A 16,994-nucleotide genomic window follows, 5' to 3' on the forward strand; every position below is an offset into this window, starting at 1 on the left:
GAGGATCGCCTTGCAGATCTATCATTTGGGGCCGACCACCCCACAGTTACTTGCTCTGTTATTTGATGAGTTGTGCGTCTCTGTGATAGTCGCCATTTGTTGCGAGAAAAAGCTTCTTTGATTAGGAGGGATTTATCCGTGGGTAAAAGGGCAAGTATTTAGAATAGTCAGAAATGATATTGGTCTAGAAAAGTATCAGTAGTTTATCCTCTAGTATCTATGGCCTCTCCAGCCACTGGCAGTGGGTGAGTCTCAAGAATCACATCCATTATCTTTCCTTAAGTGCTCTCTGAAACTCTTCATGAGTTGGTGGTCTTATGTTAGGCCCTTCATTAATCTTGATCTGAGAACTCAGCTAAGGAAAGAGCTGGTTATCATCCTCTGGAGTGACCAGGATTGATGGGGAGTGACCATATGCCAGCTCACACTCCAAAGGTGTACACTGTCAAGGCCTTTGGCTTGGGTGCCATTTTACCCTCTGGTGGACCACACTCCCGTTTCATGAGGTAGATCTTTCTCAGGCATAGATATAGTAAAACTAAGTGCAAGGGACATTTCTTATTTACTGCTTGGTTTATATAGACTATGGGGCTGCCAGGGAGAGAGAATAAGGGAGAAGAAAGAGTAAAAAAGCATAGAAGGAAGAGAAAGGAAAGGGAGAGGAGGGAGAGCTAGAGGGCCGTGGCCTTCAGTGTAAGAATTAGGGATGACGTGTTTTTTTATGACTATGTTATAAATGTCACACATATAAGCTCCTGAACACTACATAAACATGATCTCACACTTTCTACAGCCTGAAGGGATTAGCTGGAGCCTCTTCTCTGAGTTTTGCCAGGCAGAAAGTATGAGCTCTCCTTACATAGAAAGTTCCAGGGCTTCTGCATTTAGGAGAAGATATTCTTGTCCACCTCTTCCCATTGAGTAGGTCTGGGCTAGAATTCCAATGATCCCACAAAACTTACAAGGAAATTTAGTCCTCATTGTAAGCGACTAAGAGGTTGGGACACTGAATTCTCCCACAGATTAAGGAGCTACTGGGCTATCTCAAGACCATCTCTGTCACAAAAGCAAGTTTGGCCCTAGTCCTTGGATACCTTTCTTCTGATACCCTGTGCTGCCTTGTATGTCTGTAAATTCCAACACTTCCCCATGGACTAGAATCGCCTACTTTCTACAACTATGAGCTGGATAAACCTTTGTGGTTTATTTATTGTCCATTCTATGGTATTCACTCACTGCAACAAAGAAAATTATTAAGACAGTCAAAGGTATCCAGTTATCATGCTGACTGGTGGTAAGAGCTGCACCCTCAGGCTCTGACCATGTGACCCCTTCTTTGCCCTCATATACATTCTCATCTTTGGTATTAGACATGGATTTACAATACTGATATGTCTAGGCCCAACTCCCATTGGATGTTGTCCTATGGGTCAGCTTATAGCATAAAAACTGGTAACCTAGCTCCTATGAATATGACTGACTCCAACCTATCCACAGAGGCCATTGCATGGTCCTGTGTTATCAGTGTCGTTTTGGAATCTGCTGCCACAAAGGGGTAGTAACTGTCCTTAAAAAGAATTCAAGGTGCTATTCTTTTTTTCTTAAAAAACAAAACAAAACAAAACAAACACGCCAAACATTGTCACTTCTAAAATTGCTATGAGCTTGTCTGCTACATTGAGGACTATGGTTGCTGCAAACCCTCTTGAGTTATTTGATTTTCTTCTGTTATCCTTTGTGTGTTAGGATCAAACCCAGGGCCTCATGCCTGCTTGACACATTCTTTACCACTGAGCGAGAGCACAGGGTTAGAAAGTGTAACCCAGGCCTCTCAGGTGGCCCGGGTTCCTGGAAAGAATAATAGCGTTCTCTGGGTAGACTAGATTAAAGACATCTGTAGAGATGGAGTACCATGACCCCTGGGATGTTTGCTGCGGAGGAAAACGGTTGAGCCCTGAGCACAAAAAAAATGTGAGGAATGTGGAGGCAGACCTAAATAGGTCACCTGGCCAAAGCTTCAAGAAGAGTGCTTCTGTCCTAAGTGCATCAATGGATTTATTTCTGCCTTCTCTATAGCGCTTTCCCGGAGCCCTGGTAGGGAGCTGTAGAGCGCAAACATCCGGATAAATCGCACAGTGTGCTGCCCCACCCAACCTGCTTCTTCTGCTCACCCTTTTCCGGCAATTCGGCCTGTGAGCTTTTCCTAACCAGAGACATAAGATTCAAGATTCACGAGGAAGGGAGTCACGGAATGACTAACCATGGGGATGCTTTCCCACACAGGCATCATCAGGCCATCTTGTTCTTGTGGGACCCTCGTAGTCTTCCGCACATCATTGCATAGACTTAAGACTGGTCACTCCCCGTGGTATCTTGATGCAGTCAAGAGACGTAGGAACCATGGGTGTGTGAAGCCGCTGCCAAAGGAGCCAGCTTTAGAGTAGACGTTATTTATAACCAGATGTGTGCGTTCAGATGATCACAGAGAGGTTGGGGGGGGTGGTTAGCCCAGCAGTAAAGCAGCTGTGGGCTTGGTTCTCCAGCATGAGGGAAAGGACATAGAAACATAGAAGATGTGGTGGAGAAAATAAATATACAGGCCAGTGACATCATTACTTACCATCCCATGCATGGTTGTCTCTTGTGTGCTAAATGCAGCTTGCAGCACAGCAGCTTTGCTTGTGGCAGCATCACCGCAGACCTGAAGTTATGTATTACACCATGGCGCTGCAGTAGCTCTATGACATTATGTGATGGTGTGCATTTAGCTCACTGTTGCAGAGGTCTGGCATTGAGCTGACCTTGTTGAAATACTTCTGTGCTGTATTAACCTATGTGGGCTGCCACAAGCTCAGGAGGCATATGTCTTTGATCTGTCAATGGCCATCAACCATATTTTTTTATTAAAAATGTTATTAAAACTTTCCACCTCCTCCCATTTCCCTCCCCTTCCCTCCAGTCCCCTCCCCCTCCCTCTCCAGTCCAAAGAGCAGTCAGGATTCCCTGCCCTGTGGGAAGTCCAAGGTCCTCCCCCTCTCCATCCAGGTCTAAAAGGTGAGCATCCAAACAGACTAGGCTCCCACAAAGCTAGAACCTGAAGTAGGATCAAAACCCATTGCCATAGTCCTTGGCTTCTCAGTCAGCCCTCATTGTCAGCCACACTCAGAGAGTCCGGTTTGAACACATGCTCCATCAGTCCCAGTCCAGCTGGCCTTGGTGAGCTCCCATTAGATCAGCTCCACCGTCTCAGTGGGTGGGCGCACCCCTCGCCGCGGTCCTTACTTTCCTGCTCATGTTCTCCCTCCTTCTGCTCCTCATTTGGACCTTGGGAGCTCAGTCCAGTACTCCAATGTGGGTCTCTGTCTCTATCTCCATCCATCACCAGATGAAGGTTCTATGGTGATATGCAAGATATTCATCAGTTTGGCTATAGGATAGGGCCATTTCAGGCTCCCTTTCCTCAGCTGTCCAAGGAACTAGCTATAACCATATTGTTTGTGTGGACATCTTTGCTCTCTCTTCCCTTGTTATAACAACGCAACTCAGACACAAATAGCACCTCACCACACCCCCATTACTCAGTTCCCTCTAGATAGAAATACCTTATCTCCAAATGTAGTCTTGAGGTAGTACGGGTTAGGGCTTCAACATAAAAATTTGGTGGAACACAATTCAGCTTATAATATTAAGAAAGAATGAGCCAGACGCTGGTGGCGCATGGCTTTAATTTCAACACTCGGGAGGTAGAAACAGGCGGATCTCATGAGTTCGAAGCCAGCCTGGTTTACAGATTAAGTTCCAGGACAGGCCCCAAAGTTACAAAGAAACCCTGTGTCTAAACTGCACCCCCCCCCCAAAAAAAAGAAAGACTGATAAACATGTAGCATCTACATATATTATTCTTCCCTTAAGTAGGAGTTATGCTTAAGTGTGCAGACATTTATCATGAAAAGAATACAACTTGCATTAGACGAGGGATCCCTGGCCTATGTCATCAATAGTACACACTGTCTGCTTACTGATTATTTCCAACGTTGAGTTTTTCAGAGTCTGTCCAAGACAAGAATTCCTGTGCCTGCAGGGCCTTTTCCTGTGTCTTTATTCTTCGAGGCATCCCGAAGAGGGGCTGCTGCTCTTGCTGACAGCCTGTCCTGTGTCTCCTTCATGGTGCCCTTGTTGTCTAGCTCTGTTGGGGAATCTCCTTCAGGTTGCACGCGGCCTTCTCTGTTACCGCTCTGAGTAAAAGTGACCTCTAATGGGGAGGCGAAACTAAGCTTTCTAAGTTTCGATACTGTGTACAAACTCACCAAAGAGTGTGCCGCCGAGCTTCTCTGTCTTCTGTCATCGCTGTCCTGGAATGGATCTCCAAACCACCCCATCTGGGGGTCCCATTGGATCCAAGCCTTCCCCATGGACCCAAGGACATCCACTGCCTTTTTCTTTTCTTTGGTGGAAAATGTCTTTCAAAAGAACTGGCTCTTTAAATTTCTTTGTGCTTTCTGTAGAAACTCAGAAATGGTGTTGATGAAGAAGAAAAACTAAAAATCCTTCTAATCATATAAACTCAGGGTCTGGCCTTCGGAGAAAGAATTGTAAATGCACTTAACGTAGTTAATCTGTTTGCTAACAAGGTCATATTTCTCCAAGTTTGGAAGCAATCAGACTGGTAATTAGCAAGCAAAGTAGGTGATAGAGCATCACTTCTGTGCCTTCTCTCAGAGCTACCCACCCCTGGGGGTTGGAGGGGGATCTTGGAGTTAGCAGCATGCCAAAGAGTTTCCTGGGCTAAACATAATAGGTCTACATGATCATGACAGGGGCCCTAGAGGGAAGCACATTTTGCTGTGTGGGGTGTGTGGTCAACTATGTGGCTTGATTGCCACAGCCCACGGGGCACGCTCTAGCGGTCGTGTCTCTCTCTTCGCGCTTATATTCAAGGCTAGAAGCTGCATTTAAATCTTATTTTATAATGGCCCATGCTGTGCTTTGTACGCATTTGGTCTGGTGGAGCTTGAATTGGTAAAACACATGAAAATAGAGGCTTACAATGGAAGCGGAGTCGGGGTGGCCCTGGCCAAAACCACCTTCAAGATAGTGTTAACAGCAGCCTTTGTGTTGAATCAGTGGACTGATTTCTTTTCCCAGTGGTCATGTGAATGACCTAACCAGCAGGTTCTGAAGTCTGCTGAGGTTGGGGATTATAGCTTGTCTCATGGGCTTCATCTTGATTAGGTGAGGAAGGATGGATCTGGCTTCACAGCCATTTTGCAGACCCGGCAGTGGCATGCGGCACAGTGACATGATTGCTTAGCGATCATTTCCTGTCTCTGCATGAGCTCTAGTGCCAGCTCGTCTCAACACCCCGTGTCTTGCTGGGCAGCTGCAGTGCAGTTCTGGTTTTACAGTTTTTAAATGGTGTTCTTTTTATTTCAGGTAAATAAATATAAAGGTGACGGTTACATTTAAGCTACATTTTTGAAATAAACAATGTGGCACACACCCGAACTTGCCATTGTAACTATTTTAAGTATACAGTTTGGTCCCGTTAGTGTTACCGTACAGTTCCAACACCACCACTCTTTCCAAAACTTTACCACCACCACCACGTAGAAACTGTATTCATGAAGAAATTTTTTTGTTTTGCTTTTTCTCCTCCAGCCTTTGGTAACTATCTTTTCCTCTGTACGTGTCTGCTAGGTCCCTCATGGGTGGAGGCATCGCAGAGTCTGTGTGTGAATCTTCTCTTACAACTAGATCTTCAGGCTTCTCCTGTGTTCTAGTATTTGTCCTTAAGTGCTGGGCAATATTCCACCCCGCTTGTACTGTATTTGCCTGCCTGTCCATCAGTGGGAGGAGGGGTTGATTCTATATCCTGGCTGACGTCATACCTAATGGGCATAGACGATTTGTTTGAATTCTTGCTTTCTGTTCTCACCAGGGAAGAGAAGAAGTACGTGAATCGATACTGGAAAGAGATCCGAGTGGGCGACTTCGTCCATCTTCGCTGCAATGAGATCATACCTGCGGACATTCTGTTGCTGTCATCCAGTGACCCTGATGGGCTCTGCCACATTGAGACTGCTAACCTGGACGGAGAGACCAACCTGAAGCGGCGGCAAGTGGTCCGTGGCTTCTCGGAGCTGGTAAGTGATCCGCATTCCCTGAGTCCCACCGGGATCTGTCTCCCCTGCAAGCCTCCGTTACTGTGCTGGGCCAGTTTTCCTAGTAGACAGAAACTGAGGGATTGGCAGCCTCTTCATGTCTAAGCCCATGGTCAGCCCGCTCCACCCCTGGCATGGGACTCTTTCTGACTGTGATATCAACTAGACACTTAATGAGTTTCTCTGAATGGTATTTAGTCTTTGAAGAACGGAATGAACATTCTGAAACAGTCAGCATTTACTGAGCCGTTATGCTAGGTCACCAAATAGCAGCACAGAAGGGTCACAGCCTGTTCCTGTGTAGGTTGGGAACATTATCTCCTCCAGTGACCTTCCCAGTTCAGCCTCAGGGCTTCCAAAGTTTGAGTTCTCCCTCAGTTGTGTGAAGCAACAATTAAAAGTGGGGTTGAATGAAGAGTAAGAAGGGAGGTTTTACCCACAAATGGGCCAGGAAATGCATAGTCCCCAAGGGGCTTTCCCACAAGTGTTCTTAAAAAACGGTTCCCTTTCTAAGTCTGCGTTGAGATGTTCAGTGCTAACAGCAGGTGAAATACAGAGACATCAGGAAGTCCCAAGACATCAGGAAATGTCTGAGAGGAAGTGGGGGAACCTCCTCCTGACCCCACCTACTCTCCCCTGCATTGCTTGTCTGAGTCACTCCTTCAGTTCTGGCCATTGCATGCACTAAGAATGCTATGCAAAGTGACTAAGGAAGTGAGTCCCTTGCATTTGAGGGAGGCTGTCCTTGTGGTTTTCTCCTGTCACCTCTGCTCATCCTACCCACTTCCTGACAGAATTCCTTGGGGATGTAGAATCAGGGCCCATGGGGCTGGCTTTAGCAATTGGTAGTGTGTGGATCTGCATGAAAGTATTGCAGGCATGGCAGGTGACATGATTCCTTGGTTGGGGTCTCTGGGGAGCCAGGAGCCCTGCCTCCTGCTCTTGCCCCATCATGCAATTCCCTTCACTCACCATCACTGGCAGAGATGCCTCTTTACAACTGCAGAAGGCCATAAAGGGAGCTTAACGCTGGGATGTGTGGCACGAAGTTTTGAGGCCGCTGCCTCCATGGACCCCACTTCATTACAAGCCTTCGCCTCACTGTCTTTCTATCGGAATTTCGTCATTTATCTTTGACTGGAAGAAAAGCAAACAAACCAAAAAACCAAAAATCAAACGACAACAACAACAACAAAAAGCAGCCTCCCTCCAATTTTCTACCAAATATCTTTTGTGGGACCGTAGACTTAAAACTTAAAAATCACTTTTATGTAGTGATGCGTGCTTATTCTCCGAGCTGTGTGAGAAACTGAAGCAGCAAATAAAAAGCTCAAAGCCCAGGTATGCTATGTAAAAAGACACTGTTAAAAACAAAACAAGACAGAAAAACTTAATATATATGTATAAACATATAGAATATAAAAAAACATACATGTATTAATGTGTATATATATATATATATTTACATATATGCACATTTGTTGGTTTAAATGGAGTATTCTCATATTCTCATCCCGGGCCAGGAAAGCCACAGATTGTTTGTTAGGGGCTCCCTGCAATTTCTGGCCTTGCCTGATGATTACACTTTCCTGAATTCTGTCTCTAGTTGTGTGGGTCTACATGCAAAGCAGGGTCTTAAGTAAGTCTTGGCAGTAAGTCAGCCTTATATCCAGGTTTCCCCACCTGGCCCACTGTGTCCCCAGAACAAGTAGGTGTGTGTGTGAGGGGGGAAAGAATTAATATTGCAGCACTGATAGCTAGCTGCAAGGGACCCAAGTCCCCTTCCAGTTCTCATGGTCTCATCAAGAGGCAGGAAGGGGTGGGATGAGACCCAAAGACCAGCATTGAAGTACTGTAGTGCGTAGAGGCTGAGGCAGACCTCAGTGAGCTGTGTGAGTATCTGAGGTTGAGGGAAATATGATGATATGCAGAACTGGGGTGGAGTGCCCATGTGTGGCACGGTGGGAGGGATCATCACAAGACTGACTCCTTAGCTGACTCCCAAGAATTCATTCGTTTCATATGGTTTACTCCTTAACATCTGAACTCACCTAACCTTCCTTATATCTCAAAAGCAACTGTGATACTTCATAGCTCCATCATGCTTTGTGCTGTAAGGAAGTAAAGGCCCCTTGTTCTGGCCGCCCAGCTAGTTTATACCCGAAATAACCACATGGAAATTGTATTAATTAAATTGCTGCCTGGCCCATTAATTCTAACCTCTTATTTGCTAACTCTTACATGTTTGTTTAACCCATCTCCATTAATGTGTATCGCCACTTGATTGTGGCTTACTGGCATGAGTCTAACCAGCATCTGTCTTGGAGAGGAGAGCCATGGCGGCTGCCTCACTGCCTTCCTCCCAGAATTCTGTTCTGTCTACTCCACCTATCTAAGCTGCTGAACTATCAAAAGGTCAAGACAGTCTCTTTATTTAACCAATGAAAGCAATACATAAAAAGAAGGCCCTCCTACACCAGCTTTGTATAAATAAGTCAGGTGTTTAAGATTCTTAACAATGCCTAAGATTCAACGACGGTGTAATGGCTCATCTTGTTACCATGATGGGATTTAGAATCACTATGGCAACAAATCTCTGGGAATGTCTGTGAGGGATTATGTGGTCCATCAACGTGGGGGATCCACCTGAACTGTGGACAACCCATCCCATGGCCTGGGATTCTGAACTGAATGGAAAGGGGAAAGCCAATGAGCTACAGGCATCCATCATGTTGCACTTCCGGACTGTGGGTATTGCGTGACCAGCTGCCTCACGTGTGTGCCGTCATGAGTGCCATGAAGAAGTGCGACATAAGCCCTCGGACGGCTTTCTGTGAGATGTCGTGTCGCAGCTGGGAAACTAACAGTTGCAAGTGTTTGTTCTCTATCACCCTCTAGGGCAGTGGCTCTCAACGTGTGACTTAGGACCACAAATCTCAATCTCCAAAAATACTTAGAGTTCATCACAGTAGTAAAACTGCAGTGATGAAGTAGCAACAAAAATAGTTTTATGTTTGGGTGGGGTCACCACGATATGCAGAACTGTATAAAGGGGTCGCAGCATTAGGCAGGTTGAGAACCACTGCTCGTGGGAGACCTGACGAAGCAAATAGAATTGAATCACAATTTAGTGAAGTTAGGTCAGATTAACAACTAATAACTTTGGCTATATAGTAGCAGGTTCTTTGACAACAAAATTTGTCACGTTTTATTCATATTTTGATTCTCATATTGATGTATTTTTTTCACTTTTAGAATTACTTCTTAGATACTATAAGTCTGAAATTTCGTATTTATTTTCCACATGGAAAGTAAAAAGCCACAAATCTCTGGCTTTTAAATGCCTAAGAATTGACAAACCAAACCTGCCATAGCGGCATTACAATGTAAATTCTTATTTAAGTGGGTTTTTTTCCCCCTATTAAGTATTAGAAAGACAAGAGTGGACTGTGGTCTGCATTCTGATTCATGTAAGATTTAGAGCAATGTTTTGCCAGCTTGGTAGATGGTCAATTGGAAGGAATAGAGTGCAGGAAGACTTAAATTAGAAGGGGCTTTTATACTTGTATTTCTTTAAGAATAACACAGGACAGGGATGACTATGTCATTAGAATCTAGTCAGGAGATAAATTATACATGATTACGTCAGAGAACATCCATCAAGTATTTTTATGTGCTCATAATGGAGCACAGGGTGCCCTGCTCACAGGGCAGAGGTTCTGCCTTGGAGCTACACCTCTATCACAGATGTGAACTAATATGAGATTAGGCAGTACAGTCTGAGGGGTAGACACCGCCTTCTGCAGGGGGATTGCCATAGTTAGGGGAGGGGGACTACTGAGGAGCTGTAATTTTGGAATTGGCTGGAAGTCGACCACAGAGGGTCATTGAGAATTGCTAGGCTTGGGAATTTGCCGGGTACCAAGGTTGCCCTGGTCACTGGAGATGCTGTGGTCTATGTATTGCTCAGGTAGACAGCCTTAGCAGCTGCAGTGGGCCCCAATCAAGATACATAGATGCCTTCTAGATGTTGCCCCAAAAAGCCCTAGCCTTTGAGGAGGAGAGGCCAGGTGAGGTTCTAGGGGGAAGCAGCCTAGCCTGAGACAAAGCCTGCAATGGTTTTGCTTTTTGTTACTCTGAAACTCTGAATAATAGGAAAAGTGTGGTTAAGTTCTGGAGAAACTTGGAGTGAGCTGAATAGTGAACACACACACATACACAAACACACACACACACACACACACACACACACACACACACACACACACACACATATCACACTCCTCCACCTTCCATCAGCGCCCTCTACTGACAAGATAGAAGACAGCACCACTCCTACACATTCCCATACATCTTGGATAAAGTGTTCATGTGTTTGGAGATAGTAAAAGAGAGATTGGCTCATGCTCTGTCAGGCCTAGTCATTTAAGGAAACAGGACAAACCCATGGCCAGGCTGATGCTCCTGTTGGGGCCTGAGGTTGGAAAGTGCCTATCTCAGCTGTCAAGGGATGCTTCCAGAAAGAGGGCTTGAACCTAATCTGAAGGCAAGGAAGAAGGTTGGGATACTTATTCTCTGATACAGTCTCACAGAACTATACACTCCTTGAGTGGTGGAAATGTGTTTGTATACTAAGGAGTATCGGATAAAACTGTACATGGTTGAGGAGCTATAGACAGGCAGGAGGTGATGGACATACTTCACCCAGACCTGATGTAAGTGTGAGGATCCATCATGGGGGACGGTTCCACCATCATGCCTTTCTCAAATGAAACTTGTGGTTTTTGACCTAAAAAAAAAAAAAAAAGATTTGGTTTGCAACTTGAAGTGGGAAGGAAGGAATCCCAGTGCTAAACATTGCATTCAGAGTTGTGGGCCACATTTGTTCTGTTCTCTTAGGTACCAATCTTGATATGCCATTGCAATTGAAGTACAGTAAGCGGTATTTAAAAAAATTATATATTTTAAACATTGGATCTTATGAAATAATTATTATCTTATTGTGCTTTACCAGTGTGAAATGGATAAGGCAAAGGTGGTTGTTCTGCCTCCCGTCTTCCAAACTGCTAGTCCAGGGGGAGCTGGAGCAAAGGGTTCCGTCTGAGCTGTCAGGGAGGGGTCTAAAGCTTCCCTTTTTTGTCTGTGTTCACACATAGACATTCACACAGACGTGCAGTCTGGCCTGAAGCTGTGCCTGTTCCATCACGGTCCAGGGAAGAAGGTTTACCTCCCCCGTAACATTTGCACGGCTAGCTGTGCAGAAGAATCAGGCATTGTCTAAACATCTCAATGGATAGACAACGGATTTGCAAATTTTGGTTGATTCAAAAGATATTGATTGAGCATCTGTTAGGCCTCAAAGCCGCATTCATCCATTTCTTCTCCTGGTGCATAAGTGGCCCAGGAGGAAGATTGAAGCGGTAAGTGGTAGGTATCAACAAGACAGCAGAAGGTCATGAGATTCTAGGTGGGCACTGGAGTTTCAGTTGATGGTGGAGGAGAACGGCCGGCCAGCCTTCCCCATGGCAGGGCAGAGGCTGGGGCTCTGAGGGAGAAGACCCCTCCATGTGTGGTTTCTCTATCCCTTGATTTACTGAAGGTTTTTCTTGAGTGGACCTGTCCCCCCTGTTGATACTTAGCTTCTACTCACAAATGGGTGTGAGTGCATATGTTTGTGTGTGTGTGTGTGTATGTGCGCACAAGAATATGTGTACATAAGGTTGTTCAAATATGAGTGCGTAGCACAATTAATACCTTGCTTCATTGACAGACCGTTTTGAATTATTTCGTATTTTGTGTCAGTTACCTTTTTAGAGACAAGATCTTGCCGTGTAGCTCAGGTGGATCGATCCTGACACTTTCCTGCTTCGGCTTCTCGCAGTGCTGGCTCATACCATGTATTACTTTTAAAGTCACAGAATTTAACTTCCATCATGTTCTGCTCTAATAACATTGTGCTCTAGAAATGGTGGACTTCTCAGACAATGTTCTGAGGAACCGGGTCTCCAGTCTTGTCTTTGACACGGCCGCGAGTACATGCCTTAGGTCACTGTGCCCAGATTGTCCATCCACTACAGAGTGGATGAAAGAACTCTCTGTTCCTTGTTGAAGGGTCTGCCCTGGTGTCATTTGTCGTCCAGTGGTTTTGTGAGCAGAGTCCCCAAAAGGCTGAAACTTCCCTGTGTCTGCAGAGCATAGCACAGGGAAGCTCACTGCTTTTTGGTTAAGCCGTTCTGTTTCTGAGTTCGAAAGCCTCCCTCAGAGTTTGACCACATGATCCTGTTTAGTTTTCATGCGGCCCCCAAAAGGAAAGCTTTGTTTCATTCTTCATTTTGGTGACAGTGCATCCTGGAGTCTCGCCCTTCCATAGGTAGGGGGGATGGTGGCAGTGAGATGCAGGGACGTATTGGTCTTTCCTGGTGATGGGGGTGTAAACGAGACCTTACAAGCTATGAAACGGACTTCAGAAAACACTCCCACCTACTGTAATGTGGATGGGACCACCCGTGATTTCTGAGATCAGAACTGGATTTAGTAGTGAGAATTTGATAAATTCAGAGCCTTTCTCTTCATTTATGCTAATGGGTGATGTAAGACCCCCTTGAGAATCTTAATTATGCTGAGACTGGGGACAAAACCAGAGTTCTCTAGCCTGGCAGCTCCAGGAAAGCAACCTTCAGTAGCTCAGTGTGCATGTCAGAATGCCCTATGCAGAGGAATGTGGGCGTCACTGACTGTGATGAGAAATGCCCTCCCCCGGGTTCCAAAGATCAGTGACCGAAGGACACCAAGGCAAAGGCCCTTCGGTCAGAAACTTGCCCAGAGTCATTTCAAGATATTCTGTCTGGGTCTCTGTCTCTGTCTTGTCCCTCCCTTCCTCCCTCCTCTGTCTTCTCCCCCTCCTTTGCTAATGGGTAATTAGGATGTATGAAGCCCCTAGATCAACAGTCAGTAACCCAATGAGCCTCCCAGCCCAAAGATTCAGCTAAGCAAAAATGTCTAATTTAAGCTTTGTCTTCCAGTTTAAAGAACACATAATTCTGATTCACCTAGGCTTTCATCAGGGGCACCTGCCATGGGCTGAAAGTAAGTCTTGTATTTGTGTGGGAAGAAGGGCTAACTTAGGTCAACTTCAAAGGCTTACAGATCTAGGTTTGTTTTGGACAAAACCTCAAATAGTTGGTTGGTTTGCTCATCCGGCCTTTATCAAGCCTGAGAAGCCTTGGCCACCAGGCAGGAAATTCTCCAGGACAGACGCTGAAGTCTGTCTTTGCCTTGGCTCAGGGAGACCCTGTGGACTGTGGACTATTGTCATTTCATGTGGAAAGCTGGAAAGGGGTTATGCAGGGTCAGATTCGGAGGTTGAAATCAGACTGTCTGTTCCAGGAGGTCCCCCACTTTGTGTGTGTGGGGGAGAATCTGGAGTTCAAAGTCATCCTCAGCTACATAGTGAATCTGAGGCTAGTCACAGCTCCTTTCCTTTCACTGAAACAAGTGATAGAGACAACCAACTAGTGAAACAAACCTGCTTCTCTTCATGATAGTCTGGGATAGTGTTAGCCCATGACCTGGTGGTTCAGCAGATGTGATGGGAACGCACACTGAGCAAAATCCTTCACCTGTGGCCATTAAGGAAAGAGGGATAGGAAGGGATTGGTAGTCCTACTGTTTCCCAATGATCTAGCTTCTTCCCATTGGCCCAGTCTTCAAAATTCTATCAGGTGCCAGTGGCCCAAGGCAGGAAGGAGATTAAGCTGGTAACATTTAGGGAATACTGACATTCTCCACTTGGCATCTTCCTGGAGAGTGGCAGGATCCCTTCACTCTCTAGCAGTGCCTGCTGTACCCCTTTCACCCACTGTACGCTGCACCCTTTGCCAAGGGTTCACTGACACTTTTTCCTCATATTGAAAATAGGTTTTCAATGTAAGAAAATAGATTTCGGGACATTCTGCCTAAGACGAGGAGAGGGGATTATGGGAGCCAAAGGGGTCAAGAACACCACAAGAAATACACAGAGTCTACTAGCCTGGGCTCAAGGGGGCTCGCAGACAGCCTGGGGAGCCTGCATAAGGCTGAACTAGGCTCTCTGCATTTCTGTTGCAGTTGTGTGGTTTGGTCCTCTCATGGGACTCCTGGTGGGGAGAGGGGCTGACTTTGGAACTCTACTCCTTAGGCTTGGTTGCCTTGTCCAGCCATGATGCATGCAGAGGAGCTTAGTCTTGCTGCTGCGTGATAAGTCATGCTTTTCTCTTGTAGACCAGGCTAGTCTCGAACTCACAGAGATCCGCCTGCCTCTGCCTCCCGAGTACTTGGATTAAAGGCATGCGCCACCACCACCCGGCAAGTCATGCTTTTCTGATACTCATGGGAAACCTGCCTTTTCCTAAGCAGAAGCGCAAGAGGAGAGGATTGGGGGGAAGGGGGATTGGAGGAGGACTAAAAGGAGAGGAGGGAGGGAAGCTGTGGCTGGGATGGAAAACAAGCAACCAACTAAGAGATGATATTAAGAAAAAGAAGATAGAAAGCTGATTTTTCATACAATGTATTCTGCTCATGGTCCCCCTTCCTCCATTCCTCCCAGTTCCTTCCCTTCCCCAAGACCCATGCCCTTCCTGTTTGTTGGTGGAAAACAAGCAGGAATCTAAAGAACAATAATGAAATACATGCCTCCCCTCTAGTTCCTTACTCTATATCTAGTCTCTGTGCTCATATGGATTGAAGTTTACTTATTAAGGGCTCAACAGCTAACAACCACATGTAAGAGAACACATGCCATATTTGTCTTTCTGGGTCTGGGTTTCCTCACTCTGGATGATTTCTTTCTAGATACATCCATTTATCCATGAACTTCTTTATTTCATTTTTAACAGCTGAGTGATATTCCCTTGTGTACTATACCACATTTGTAAGAGGAGAGGGCCTGCTTGTTTGTCCCAGCTGCCTGGCTAGCTTAGCCCTGAAATAAATGCTAGAAATTGTATTAATTAAAACACTGCTTGGCCCATTAGCTCTAAATTCTTATCAGCCAACTCTTCTATTAATTTAAGCCATTTCTATTAATCTGTATATCACCATGTGACAGTGACTTACTGGGAAAGGTTCAGCATGTCTGACTCTGGCTGCTCCATGGCAGCTCTCTCCTCTACTCTCCCTTCCTTTCTCCCAGCATTCAATTCTGTCTTCCCCGTCTACCTCAGTTCTGCCCTGTCAACTAGGCCAAGGCAGTTACTTTATTCATTAACCAGTGAAAGCAACACAGACAGAAGGACCTCCTACACAACCACATTGCCTTCATTCATTCATCTATTGATGGACACCTTATTTGCTTTGGATTTTGGGCTATTGTTAATAGAGCCTCAATAAACATGGTTGAACAAGGGCCTTTGTAATAAGATGGAGGCTCCTTTGGGTATACACCAGCAGTGGATAAGGATTTCCCTTACTCCAAATTCTTGCCAGCATGACTTGCCATTTGTTTTATTGATCTTGGTCATTCTGACTAGTGTAAGATGAATCTCCCACTAGTTTCGATAGGATTTTCCTAATGACTAAAGTTGTTGAACATTTCTTTAAGTGCTTTGCGGGTAATTTGCATTTCTTCTTTGGAGAACTCTCTGTTTAGATCTGTACACCATTCTTTTTTTTTTTAGATTTATTTATTTATTATGTATACAACATTCCTTCTATGTACACATGCACACCAGAAGAGGGCGCCAGATCTCATTACAGATGGCAGTGAGCCACCATGTGGTTGCTGGGAATTGAACTCAGGACCTCTGGAAGAACAGTCAGTGCTCTTAACTGCTGAGCCATCTCGCCAGCCTCTCTGTACACCATTCTTAAATTTGGTTGTTTTTCCCATTCTGTAGCCTGCTCCTTTGTCTGAATTATTGTGTCTTTTGCTGTGCAGAAGCTTTTCCATTTCATGGACCCATGAATTGTTGATCTTAGTGCCCATGCTATTGGCGTTCTGTTCAGGAAGTCTTTTCAGGGGCTGATGAGTTCAAGGCTGTTCTCCACTTCCTCTTTTGTCAGGTTCAGTGTGTCTGGCCTTATGTTGAGGTCTTTGATCCATTTGGAGTTGAGTTTAGTGATAGGATTGCATCTATTTGGATTATTCTATGTGCAAGCATCCAGTTTCATCTAGTTTGACCAGAACTATTTGTTGAAAATGCGGTTGCTGTTGTTTTTTTAGTATTTCTGACTTCTTCATCAAAAAAGGGGGTGTCTATAGGTGTTTGGAACTGTGCCTGGGCCTTCAATTCAATTCCATTCATCAGTGTGTCTTTTTATGCCAATACCATGCTGGTTTTATCAGTACAGCTCTGGAGTAGAATTTGAGGTCAGAGATGGTGCCACCTCCAGCAGTTCTCAACAGCTCTAAGAGAGGATTTGTCTTCTTGTCCTGTAAGGGCACAGATTTGCTGGGGTTTTTTCTGGTGAAAAGAAGACCGTGCTTTCCGGATGTATCAGGCATTTCAAAACTGTGTTCCTGTGGACCTGCATGGTGTTTACCCTTCCAACATAGACTAGGCACACGAAAAGTCATCCCATTCTTAACAGAAGACATTCCGAGGAACAGAGGAGAAGGGCAGCTTGGGTCTAGCCTAGAGAAAAAGATGCCCAGTGTGACGGTGTTGATGATACTCTGGGCTCACACCCCAGCTTCCAGACCACAGGGCCCATCTCTGCTCATTTTCGGCTTTGGTCTGGAGGAGTCTGGGAGTAGAGACACCTGCCGACATGTGTCAGCTGCAAGCTCTACTATCTTATCGCAGCTGGAGTCATGGGTGGAGTGGCTGAAATCTACCCACATCTACTCAGGCTACC

General features: G+C 45.4%; 1 protein-coding gene across 2 annotated transcripts in view; it reads left to right on the forward strand.

Moving 5' to 3' along the window:
• Atp10a (ATPase phospholipid transporting 10A (putative)) overlaps positions 1-16,994 on the forward strand; it is a 160,887-nt gene that overhangs the window by 71,278 nt on the left and 72,615 nt on the right. For both annotated transcript variants that reach the window (XR_005974984.1, XM_041659830.1), the window contains exon 2: positions 5,939-6,143. Coding sequence is in view for 1 of the 2 variants with exons in the window: in XM_041659830.1 (XP_041515764.1) it covers positions 5,939-6,143 (205 nt within the window). In the remaining variant the exon portion in view is untranslated. The remainder of the gene's footprint in view (positions 1-5,938; positions 6,144-16,994) is intronic.

The sequence above is a fragment of the Microtus oregoni genome, unplaced genomic scaffold (genome assembly GCF_018167655.1).
Source record: "Microtus oregoni isolate MIOR12 unplaced genomic scaffold, Mior012 000000F_ref0000247, whole genome shotgun sequence".
Taxonomy (NCBI): Eukaryota; Metazoa; Chordata; class Mammalia; order Rodentia; family Cricetidae; genus Microtus; species Microtus oregoni.